This window comes from Lepidochelys kempii, chromosome 2 (genome assembly GCF_965140265.1).
Source record: "Lepidochelys kempii isolate rLepKem1 chromosome 2, rLepKem1.hap2, whole genome shotgun sequence".
Lineage (NCBI taxonomy): Eukaryota > Metazoa > Chordata > Testudines > Cheloniidae > Lepidochelys > Lepidochelys kempii.
Window position 1 is genome coordinate 258,787,654 of NC_133257.1, and position 12,331 is coordinate 258,799,984.

General features: G+C 44.9%; 1 protein-coding gene across 1 annotated transcript; it reads left to right on the plus strand.

Moving 5' to 3' along the window:
* Positions 1-5,722: 5,722 nt before the first annotated feature.
* Positions 5,723-6,025, plus strand: LOC140906085 (histone H4-like). Its single transcript, XM_073329594.1, has one exon. It carries the CDS (start codon positions 5,723-5,725, stop codon positions 6,023-6,025), a length of 303 nt encoding a protein of 100 aa, XP_073185695.1.
* Positions 6,026-12,331: the final 6,306 nt, after the last annotated feature.

Here is a 12,331-nt window from a genome sequence, read left to right on the forward strand (position 1 = left end):
TATTCACAAAAAGAAAAGGAGTACTTGTGGCACCTTAGAGACTAACCAATTTATTTGAGCATAAGCTTTTGTGAGCTACAGCTCGCTCCACTGAATGCATCCGATGAAGTGAGCTGTAGCTCACGAAACCTTATGCTTAAATAAATTTGTTAGACTCTAAGGTGCCACAAGTACTCCATTTAATTGAGTGTATTCTCCCAGGGCCATTTCTGTCCCCTTTACCTCAATCCAGTAAGAGATTTCAGCACTTGATCCATGATGCCATGAAAGTTCTTTTCCTGACCCCAGATACAATTACTTCAAGAACTGGGACCAAATAAAGATAAATAAGTAAACAAATTAGTTTTTGGTCTGGAGCTTTGCAGCACCAACACCCCTGCACCCCCCCCCTCACATCCAGGTGAATCTCTAATTTATTTGCCCAATTTCAGCTAATGATCTTAAATGGACAAGATCTTTATTTCCCCTTATATTTGTCTATGGGAGAAATATTTCTCCAACCAAAATGTATAGCTGATATCCTTCTGGCTTCCATTGTAATGACCCTCTGGATGTATAGGAATGGATTTGTTTTAGGACTGGTTTACGCACAAACTTGCATTGGAAGTCTATGTGCAGACACTTTTATTTCAAAACAAGTGTCCACACCCAAACTAGCACCAAAATAACAGAAGGCATGGATTAATTAGTTATTTCAGGGAAAGTATGTGCGTAGACCAGCCTTAGATAATTAAAAATGCCCTCAGTGCTTGGGAGGGTGCGAGATGAAGTACTCAAAGGATTGCAACATAACCAGCACTGTGATAAAGCTGAATAATGCTTAGAGCAGTGGTTACCAGGGCCGGCTCCTGCGTTTTTGCTGCCTTAAGTAGCAAAAAGAACAAAACAAAAAAAACCCTTCCACCTCAGGTGTTAGCAGTGCCCCCTAAAAAATCTTTCCGCCAAACACAGAGGCGGAGTGATGGTGCAGCCGCCGAATTGTTGCTGGCGACCAAAGAAGAGTCGCATCCCCACCGCTGAATTGCCACCGAGCGCGAAACGTGCTGTGACGGAGCGGATTGCCGCCCGGAGCGGATTGACCTCCTGCTGCCCCTTTACATTTGCTGCCCCAGGCACCTACTTGGTTCGCTGGTGCTTGGAGCCGGCCCTGATGGTTACCATCTTTTCTGGGCAACTGCACGATTTATTACAAAAAGAAAAGGAGGACTTGTGGCACCTTAGAGACTAACCAATTTATTTGAGCATAAGCTTTCGTGAGCGACAGCTCACTTCATCGGATGCATCCGATGCATCCGATGAAGTGAGCTGTCGCTCACGAAAGCTCATGCTCAAATAAATTGGTTAGTCTCTAAGGTGCCACAAGTCCTCCTTTTCTTTTTGCGAATACAGACTAACACGGCTGCTACTCTGAAACCGATTTATTACAGCTCGCACACATCACACCAATTCGTCTGATTTAGTTGGGGATTGGTCCTGCTTTGAGCAGGGGATTGGACTAGATGGCCTCCTGAGGTCCCTTCCAACCCTGATATTCTATGATTCTATGATCTGTTCCTGCCCTAACCTGTAATGAGCTTTTAGCAGTTGCAAGATGCTTGTTTTGGGATGCCAACGCTGTACTGCAGGTTGAAACTTGCACAACTGGATGGGAGGCAAGCAGTAGTAGCACTAGCTCTTGGTACAAAGGCTCCTCATTAAAATAGGAGAGGAGAGCCCCAAAAACAAGTGATAAAAGCATGAAGTATTGGTACCTCTATATGCAGCATTGCTCGGCAAACCCTGGCTTTATGAGAGAAGATAAATCTCTCTTTTGAAGGACTTTAGTGCATTAAGATGTGCGCAGTAACTCAGAATGGCCCTCTTGTAGATTTCAAGCTCCTCATAACAGGGCCTGCCCTCTTAATTTTCTACAAAAGGCCATAATAAGAATGGCCACAAACCTCACTGCATCCCGAACTAAATACAGTACTCATTTCTTCTAGCTGGTTTTCGCATACCAAGTATTTCTCTCTCACATGCACCAAGGGGCTGTCTATATTAGCCTTATTTCCCACCATTGCTGCAACTCCTCACCCCTCTCCGTGAAGTCCACTGTGTCTAGCGCTGACATTTGAACCATCTACATCTAACCCTGTTCAGAGCGAGTCTAGATAGCACAGGCTGTGTCTTCCCTAGGGAAAAAGGTATATTTTTCATCAGTATTAAGCAAATTCATATGAACTAACCCACATTAATTAATATAGGAATTTCATCAACCAGCTGAAGTAAAATTACACCTGTCTTGTCTTCAGTAGGAGTGTAACATGGGTTAGTAAATGTAGTAAAAGACTTTTTTCTCCCTAGTGAAGACCAAGCCACAGTGGTTAACACTCTGGTGATTGCCAGAGCCATGTCTACAGTAAGATTATGTCTTTACTGCAAAAAGGTATGTTTTTCACATTGAGACTAACTGAATCAAGATACTTTAGTTATTACATCCATGGAGCTAATCAAGGAAAACCTCAGGTTTAGTGTTGTCTTTGACTAGCTATATTGACAAAAAAAAAACAAAAAAACTACAGTGTCTTGTTTCCACTACAATTTTACACTGAGACAGCTACCTGAATGTTAAAACCCCCCCCACCTTTTTTGCATGCAAGACATAGGTTAGAGCACCTTCTAAATCTAGGAACTTGGAACTTGCTAAGGTGAATCGCACCCAAGGTCCACCTAGGCCAGGATCCTGTCTTTGAAAGTGGCCCGTGCCAGACGCTTCAAAAGAACATGTAAGAACCCTGCAGTAGGCAAATGTGAGATAATCTGTTGTCCCCAGATTAGGCTTCATCTTGGTCTCTAATGATTAGAGGTTGGTTTAAATCCTGAAGCTTGAGGTTTACATCCTCTTCAAAATTTTGTTATTAATTATAATGCTGGATAGTCTTGTTCTAGTGTAAAAAAGGACGCACACAAACAAACCTTAATTCAACCCAACATTTACTCCTCCCTGCAGAGATGGAAGAGAGAGAGAGATGTTATATCTTTTTTAACTATGGTGATGGAGAGCAATATAAGAACCAGGATGGGTAGATATACACGCTCTAGAAATAATAAAATATTTTTTCTATTAGAGGCCTTTGAATTTTGTAGGTTATGCTGTGAGAATCTATGGAAAATACTGTACAGATGCAGCCAACCACTGTCATAAACCACTCCCAGAAACCCAGTACAAATGATAAAAATGCAAAAGTAAAATAAATATCAGCACAACATCCAAATACAATATTTAACAATATAAAATAATTCCAACAATTACTCTAGGATTGTTACTGTAACTTTCATACCTATGTGTTTCGTGTTTTTACACGTACAACAGTTCATCAGTAGGGTGTGAATCTACAATATTCAGTACAGACCTTTTCCACTTCAGCAATAGGAGTAACTGGTAGGTGAAAGCATTCTGCTACCCTGTGTGGATTAGCTCTCTGTGGATTAGGGAGACACAACACACACATTGCCAATGGGCTGCAAGACTATTTGCATGACAGCAGAAGAATGCTGGGCATCAGGATTCTTGGTTTCTATTCCTGGCTCTGGAAGCAGGTTTGTGGTCTTGTGATTACAGTCCGCATAGGGAAATGTATCAACACCCATTTGGTTCATCCAGAACGATTGAATCAGGACCCCAGATGTGAGAGTATGAGCATCTACCAATTCAACTACAAAACCCCAAAAAGAAAAGGAGTACTAGTGGCACCTTAGAGACTAACCAATTTATTTGAGCATAAACTTTTGTGAGCTACAGCTTATGCTCAAATAAATTGGTTAGTCTCTAAGGTGCCACAAGTACTCCTTTTCTTTTTGCGAATACAGACTAACACGGCTGCTACTCTAAAACCCCAAAAGATTTCTGAGAAGTGCTAGATAAGAGCCAGGGGTGCCAGAACAGGGCGGGCCAAGGGGCCATGTCCCCCCCCCCCCCCCTTTTAAAAGTGGGAGGGTTATGGCCTCCCACTTTTTACCGGCCATAAGGGCGAGCGACTGGGGCAGGGGGTGGAGAACAGGGGTGCTGGAACAATTTTTATAGTGGGGGTGCTGAGAGCCATTGAACCAAACTGTATACCCTGTGTTGTGTATAATGGACTCCACTTCAAGTCATGATGTGCGGCCGCACCCCCAGAACCCTTAGTTTTAGCACCTATGGTGGACAGGAGCAAGTGGGAGGGCAGGGTCATGGGGGAGAAGAGGTGGTGAGGGAGTGGGGCAGCGGGAGAAGAGACAGTGCAGGGGCAGGGTCTTGGGGGAAGGGGCATTATGGAGGTGAGGGGCTTGGGGACAAGGGACGTTGTGGGCGCGGAGCCTTGGGGAGAAGGGGTGGCATGGCACAGGGGGCGGGGGCCACAGTTCAGGTGCCTGTAGCCCCCCTCCCTCCCACAGGGCATTTCCGACGCTCCTGATAAGAGCTAGTATCATTTATGTGGAAGTAGTAGCAGAGTCCTCAGTCTCTATATTAAGACCATGGCTACACTATGATGGGATGTTAGATGGAGTGGGATCTGAGTTACCCAGGAAAGAATTTCCTGTAGTATCTGGCTGGTGAATCTTGCCCATATGCTCAGGGTTTAGCTGATCGCCATATTTGGGGTCCGGAAGGAATTTTCCTCCAGGGCAGATTGAAAGAGGCCCTGGAGGTTTTTCGCCTTCCTCTGTAGCACAGGGCACGGGTCACTTGCTGGAGGATTCTCTGCTCCTTGAAGTCTTTAAACCATGATTTGAGGACTTCAATAGCTCTGACATAGGTGAGGTTTTTCGCACGAGTGGGTGGGTGAGATTCTGTGGCCTGCATTGTGCAGGAGGTCAGACTAGATGATCATAATGGTCCCTTCTGACTTTAGTATCTATGTATCTATGTATGTAACAGAATTAAGTTTGCACAAGCAAATTTAATTCTGGCTTTTCCTAACTTTTGAGTGTTTGATTTTACAACCTTAATGTTCTTTTAACATGGGGTTTTTGGATATCACTATTGATTTAGATCAGTATTTCCCAAACTTGTTCCGCTGCTTGTTCAGGGAAAGCCCCTGGTGGGCCGGGCCGGTTTGTTTACCTGCCGCGTCCGCAGGTTCAGCTGATGGGGGCTGCAGGAAGCGGCAGCCAGTACGTCCCATTGGCCTGCAGCGGCGAACCGCAGGACCCAAGATCGGCCGAACCTGCGGACACAGCAGGTAAACAAACTGGCCCAGCCGGCCAGGGGCTTTCCCTGAACAAGGGGCGTCCCAACTTTGGGAAACACTGATTTAGATTATGGTGAGCACCCAAAATGTGCAAAGTGCTTTCCAAACATACAGGATGACGGTCCCTGCCCAGGACCACTTACAATCTAAAAGACAGATGAAGGGTGGGGAAGTGGATGTGAAATACAAACAGAGACCTGGATTCAACAGCTTACTTAAGCACATACTTAACTTAAAGCACATAAATGAATTGCCCCATAAAAGTGGGGCTACTCATTATTAAGGGCGGGCACATTTTTAGGTTCCAAGCCTGATCAGGGCTAGAGTAACCAGAGTGATGACAGGCACATGGCTTGTTAATTACAAGGTTTTGTTTTTAAGTTAAACATGCTGAATCCTGATGCAGCACAAAGTATGAGGTCTGAGGGAAAGGAGCATGTTACTGTAGAGATGGATAAACTTCCTTGCTACATAGTATAGGGGAATTGGTCGGTTGTGTGTGTGATTTCACCATGTCTGGTCACGGTAAGTGTGGTAAAGGCTTGGGGAAGGGAGGTGCCAAGCGCCATCATAAAGTGCTTTGGGATAACATCCAAGGTACTACTATTCGTCGCTTGGCTCGATGCGGCGGGGTGAAACATATTTCGGGGTTGATCTACGAAGAGACCCGTGGAGTGCTGAAGGTGTTCTTGGAGAATGTGGTCCGCAATGCTGTCCCTTACACTGAACATGCCAAGCGAAAGACTGTAACAGCTATGGATGTGGTTTATGCTCTGAAGCACCTGGGTTGTACTCTCTATGGTTTTGGTGGCTAATCGGGTCACTAAAGTCAACAGGTTAGGGAATCTGTGGGAAGGAGATCTGCATTCAGAGGGATCATAGAGGTCTGGTTGGGCCCTGAATAAGGACTTCAGGTAGATTCTGCACACATTACATAGTACCTTCCTCAGGCCACCATTCCGCTGAAACCAGTAAGGTGACTTGTGAAATGGAGGAAAACTCAGCGCAAGCAAGGTAATACAATTTCATATAATTTTGGTCTTTAGGTTGAAAAGAGAGTTAGAAAAACCCCACACTGAAGATCTCTTTAATGTATTATTTTGTGCTACTCTTTGAGCGAACTATTATTAATGGTGGATGGTATCTAATTAAAAAGAGTGGTTCTCCGAAGAAAATCATGCTGAGTATCAGAAAAATAAAACCAAAACCATTAAGATTTGCAGCAAGAATTCTAGCCAGTGCATTAGTCTATAGCAATTCATTTCAAATTGTGTAGGTAGCACGTAGGTGCTTTTCTAGGCGTTAAGCCAAAACCTGAGAACACATTACTACATCATAATTCGCAGCCTATCAGGCCTTATTGCTTAATTATGTGATGGCTTTTGAAAAATGAAGTGATTTGATTGGCTAAGGATGGTGCTATGTCTATTAACTGGAGATGGACGAATACTGCAAAAATATTTGAATTAGAAGAAATGAATTTCCTTTGATGGTATTTGTAACCCACTTTTCTTTGCCTTTTTGGGAGCATTCATGTGAGGGAAGTTGTATTTGCAAGGATGTTCGTGAAACAGGACAGTGTCATGAATGCTTTTGTGAATTCACAAGTTTCCAAGTTGGGAGGGCTTATAGGGCAGAATGTAGAGGAAGAGGGTGGATGGAAGAGGAGGAAGTGGGAAGAAGTGGGAAGAAGAGTGAGAGGCGTAGAATCCACTGAAGGAGAGACAGCCCTGAGCAGGTGTGAATTACATGCTGTGGCTTGGAGGGAGAAAAAGAGTGTGATGGGGGAAGGGAGAAAAAAGTGATGAGGGAGAGTAGAGGAAGACCAGGAATGGGAGAGAGGTGATTATAGAAACCTCATTAAGGATGGCGCCTGACAACATCCGCATTTCAGTCTAGGCACTCATTCACACTCAGAAGGGTTCACTATCAAAGCAGCATCTGTTTCTATGGGTTTCTGGTGAGACAGTCCTCAGCACCTGATTGCTGGAAAAATGCAACAGAGTAGGTGGAGTTCTGAGTGGAGCAACAAAATGACTTAGGGCTTGGCTACACTTGCAGATGTAGAGGGCTGGGAGTTAAACCAGCCTTCAGAGACCGCAGCAGGGAAAACGCTGCCGTGTGTTTACGCTGTCAGATTCAAGCGCACTGGCGTGGCCACATTAGCAGCTCTTGCAGCACCACAAAGAGCAGTGCATTGTGGTAGCTATCCCAGTGTGCAGGTGGCTGCAGCGTTCTTTTCAAATGGGGGGCGGGGGGGGGCGTGGAGTGTGACAGGGAGTGTGTTGTGTGTATGTGGGGGGAGAGACAGTGTCTTTTGGGGGGCATAGAGTGTGTCAGCATGCTGCCTTGTAACTTCAGACAGCAGCAGACCCCCCTCCCCCCGCCTGTCTCTCTCTCACACACTCACAGCAGCAGTAATGGTTGCTTTGTCCCAGAGCAGATAAGCACGCTGGCTGTCAGACACGGCGCCTTGAAAGGGGATATCCGCATGCCTGCAGCCGAGTTCGAAACAACGAGAAGAGCAGCCACGTGACTTCAGGGGATTATGGGATGTTTCCGGGGGCCAATCAGAGCGCAGTAATGCCACACCTCGTCCACACTGACGCCGGGGCGTTTCAGCCGGGGCACAGCAAGCGTTATGCCTCTCGTGGGGGTGGATTACCAGGAGCGCTCCAGCTGCAGAGTCCAGGCGCTCTAAGTGCCTTGCCGGCGTGGACAGGTTGTGAGTTGGGGCGCCCGGGGCTGCTTTAATGCACGCTACCTTGCAAGTGTAGCCAAGCCCTAAAGGGCAGTGCTTAATTTGTAATGAAAGCGGTGCCGGGGCTCAAGCAATTAGGTGCTGCAGCTCAAGCAATTTTTTTTACATTTATACCCTACGCAGCAAGCCCAAAGGTGCCAGGGCTCAGCCCTAGCACAAATTAAGCACTGCTAAACGGGCTGGGACTGTGAGGGAAAACTAAATGAATTAGGTAATATAGTGTATAGGAGGAGTCCCATCCTCCTTGCCAATTGTTTATTTTGCTCTGTACACAACAAAAACAATAAAGGCACGGGCACAATTGTGCCCCAGCGACACCCTGTACCTCAAAGTAGCACCCTGGAACCCCCATATTCACAACTGTCATGTGATTGTGATCTATTTTGTACAAAGTACTCCTTGTGAGGCATCATTTAAAAAGTCTTCATCTGTTGAACCTTAATATCCTGTGGAACTGTATGTACTATCGTTGTACGTGAAGTTGTGAAGTGTTGCTATATGTGTTACTGAAATATGTGGTGAGGTTGGGAATGCTCAGGGCTGACCTTTCAGTTGCAACAAAGGAGCAGCCATCACTGGCCAGACAGGCGCTAAGCCCATCAAGAAGAATCCACTATCCCAGAGGCTCCTTGGAGAGGGCGCACACACAGTGGGGACTGCCTGACCCCTACGTCACAGCAAGGATCTTTCTCGCAGCTGGAAGAAAGTATAAAAAGAGAAACAGTGACATCATTACTTGGCCTCCCCACAACCTTATCTCAACACCTGGAAGATTCTCTGGAAGACCAAGACTTTGAACTAGGGAGATTGATCCCAGGCTGGAAGGGAGTTCAGTCTGAGTATTGAGAACTACAACTATCTGTAACATCTATTAAGGTGAGAGACTGTTTGATTCAAATCCTGCTTAGTCGGTTAAAGTTAGAATTTAGACTGCATATCTATTTTTATTTCTTAGGTTACCACTTTTGACTCTATGCCTGCTACTTATAATCACTGAAATTCTCTCTTTCTGTAGCTAATAAATCTGTTTTATATTTTACCTAAAACAGTGTGGTTTTGGTTGAGGGGCGTGGAGAGTCTCAGCTCAGATTATAAAGGCTGGTGAGTGTCCACTTTCCTATGAAGAAGTGGCAAACTAATTAATGAGCTTGCACTGCCCAAGAAAGTCTTGAGCAGTGTAAGACGGTATATTTCTGGAGTGCAAGGCTGGGGTGGTTGGCTGGAGCCTCTCTCTGTATGATTCCTGAGTGGCTCAGGGAGCATTCATGTAACACAGCTAGGTGTGGGTCTCCACATGCTGATGGCTGAATGATCACAGTGCTTGGAGGGGTGTTGCAGTTTGTCACTGGCATAGCTTTGTGTGAGACAATCCAGGGCTAAAGAATTAAGGGAGTATAGTGGTCCCACAGTTCCAGGTTGTTGCCTGGGGATCCTGTCACAGTCCCAGATAACCATGTTTGCTAAATACACACAAACATGCCTGGCCTGGCTGCATATTCTCTGCTTCTCTGGTTGGTTTCTGGCAACTTCTGGAACTAGTGTGCTCACCAGCTATTTAAAGGGATAATACCTTCTTCCTATACATTACAGATATGTATGTCTTGGCTAACCGACTATGAAGCAGAGACTATAATATGTATCTATAGATATCTGGAGAGCCTAAACGTCAAGGAAATGTATTATATAGGGTTGTACAAAGGGGTGTATAAATAGGAGTGGAATGAAATTAATAAAAGGAGAATTTAGATTAAATATCAGGGTAATTTAGATTAAATAACAAGAAACACTTTGATTGTGTGATTATTATTAATTATTTATTATTACAGCAGCATCTAGAGGTCTCAGCTACGATCAGGGCCCCACTGTGCTCACATAGTAAGCACATAGTAAGAAGCAGTCCATATCCTGAAAGACAAACCAAAGGGTGGGAGAAAGGAAATATTATCCCCATTTTACAGATGGAGACCTGAGGCCCAGAGATATTAAGTGACTTGCCCTTGGTCACACAGGGAGTCTGTGACATGGATGGGAACTAAGCCCATCTTTCCTGAGTCCTAGTCTGGTGCTATCCTTCCTTTCTCAAATGAGATCAAACCATTAACCTGGTCAAGGCACAAGAAAAAGTCCTGTGGGGAAAATTCTGCCCTGCTAGCCAGTAGATGGACTAGAGCCATGATTTCCAGTTTTACGATTTATCTGTCACAAATATAGGTACTGGAACTCACCCAGTATTATGAACATACACAAAACAGGCTTAGTGTGTATCCTATTGTCATCAGGCGAGTGTGGTATAATGAAATAATAAACTCAGCACTTAATAAAGTACCAATTGTAAAACGTAACTGGTGCATTCAATCAGTGAGAAATCTGTGCTTGTTTATTTTGAAGATCGCATCACAGCAGGGCGTCACTGAGCCTTTTCCAACCGAAAGCCCGTTCCAAGCCTCCAACTTAATGGCTGTCATTTCTGAGATTTCCAGCACACAAAGACATATGGTTGTAAATGGAAGTAAGTAGATCATGGCCTTATTAGCTAGAGATGGTTATGCAGTTCTGTCAGAACTCCAAAATTCAAACAATGGGACAGTGTTGAGCTGGCTTTTGAGCCTGGTATCACACGTTAATTCAATTAATCGGGTCTTTAGCTCTGTGGCGAGATCAACACATGAAATATAGGTGTCCCAATCCAATCAGATCCTGCCTGTCTGTCATCTGTAAAGCACTCCACAAATTATTGTCTTTGGAACACTTGGCTGTGATAGGAAACATGTGTAGCCTGACATTTTCAGCCTACTTTTCCCCCCCACAAGACTTCTTTTTTTCTTGACAGGCAATATACAAATATATATTTTCCCCCATGGCCAGAGACAAAGAAGCAGTTTCCCCTGCATGCTTGCATTAAGCTTATTTGGAGGAGAAAATATACCACTAGGTACAAGTAGAACTTGTCTTCAAAGAACATAATTAAACTGGAAGACTGTGTTGCAATATCCTGGTTCAATCAAGGTTTGCAATGTTTTGCCGCCTGTTAATTTGCCTACTTCTGGGCATAGCAGAAGTGTAATGTACTTGGTTCCCATTTGTACGCACAACTGTCTAGCATTATGGGTGAAATTCACCCCTGGCCAAAGGCCCACCCCAAGACCTGTGCACCACTTAAGTGCACTAGGTTTTACTAGAGCTGGTTAATAATGAAGAGAACAGGTTGGCCAATCAGTCAGCAGATCAATGGCTGCTTCAATTTGCTGCTGTTTATGTGGCTGTGCTGTTCATTATTTGCAACTATGCATGTGGCCAGTGGTATTTGTGAAAGTGTTTATATCACTGGGTGGGATGGCCCTTTAAGGGAGTTGGACTTAGGCCCCCACCTATAACTAATGAGCTGTCTCCCATGTGATAGATCAGGTGACAGTCTGCTGGTCACCGGGTCCTCATATAAAAGTTCAGCAAGCAGCTTAGTCAAAGAGTGGGACCTGCAGAAGACTCTGGGTCAGGGGAAGGAACTTGGTTTATCTTTGAGTTATGCGGACTTTTTTTTTTTAATTTGGAGAACTACAATTCAACCCTGAAGAGTTGAAGTCCTGCTGCTCTTGGGAGGCTATCTGGTGCACTGCTAGCATGTTGGCCTACTGGTTTACAGTTTGCAAATCCTGGCATTTTTGTGAGTTTGCACTGGAAACACACTGTTTATTATTAGGCATTCATTGTTCTCCTGTTAGTGTTTCAGTCATCCTATCAGGGAGCAGCAAATCATAGAATCATAGAATATCAGGGTTGGAAGGGACCCCAGAAGGTCATCTAGTCCAACCCCCTGCTCAAAGCAGGACCAATTCCCAGTTAAATCATCCCAGCCAGGGCTTTGTCAAGCCTGACCTTAAAAACCTCGAAGGAAGGAGATTCTACCACCTCCCTAGGTAACGCATTCCAGTGTTTCACCACCCTCTTAGTGAAAAAGTTTTTCCTAATATCCAATCTAAACCTCCCCCACTGCAACTTGAGACCATTACTCCTCGTTCTGTCATCTGCTACCATTGAGAACAGTCTAGAGCCATCCTCTTTGGAACCCCCTTTCAGGTAGTTGAAAGCAGCTATCAAATCCCCCCTCATTCTTCTCTTCTGTAGGCTAAACAATCCCAGCTCCCTCAGCCTCTCCTCATAACTCATGTGTTCCAGTCCCCTAATCATTTTTGTTGCCCTTCGCTGGACTCTCTCCAATTTATCCACATCCTTCTTGAAGTGTGGGGCCCAAAACTGGACACAGTACTCCAGATGAGGCCTCACCAATGTCGAATAGAGGGGAATGATCACGTCCCTCGATCTGCTCGCTATGCCCCTACTTATACATCCCAAAATGCCATTG

Coding starts and splice junctions, on each gene's coding strand:
- LOC140906085 (XM_073329594.1), top strand. CDS start 5,723: ATGTCTGGTCACGGTAAGTGTGGTAAAGGCTTGGGGAAGGGAGGTGCC.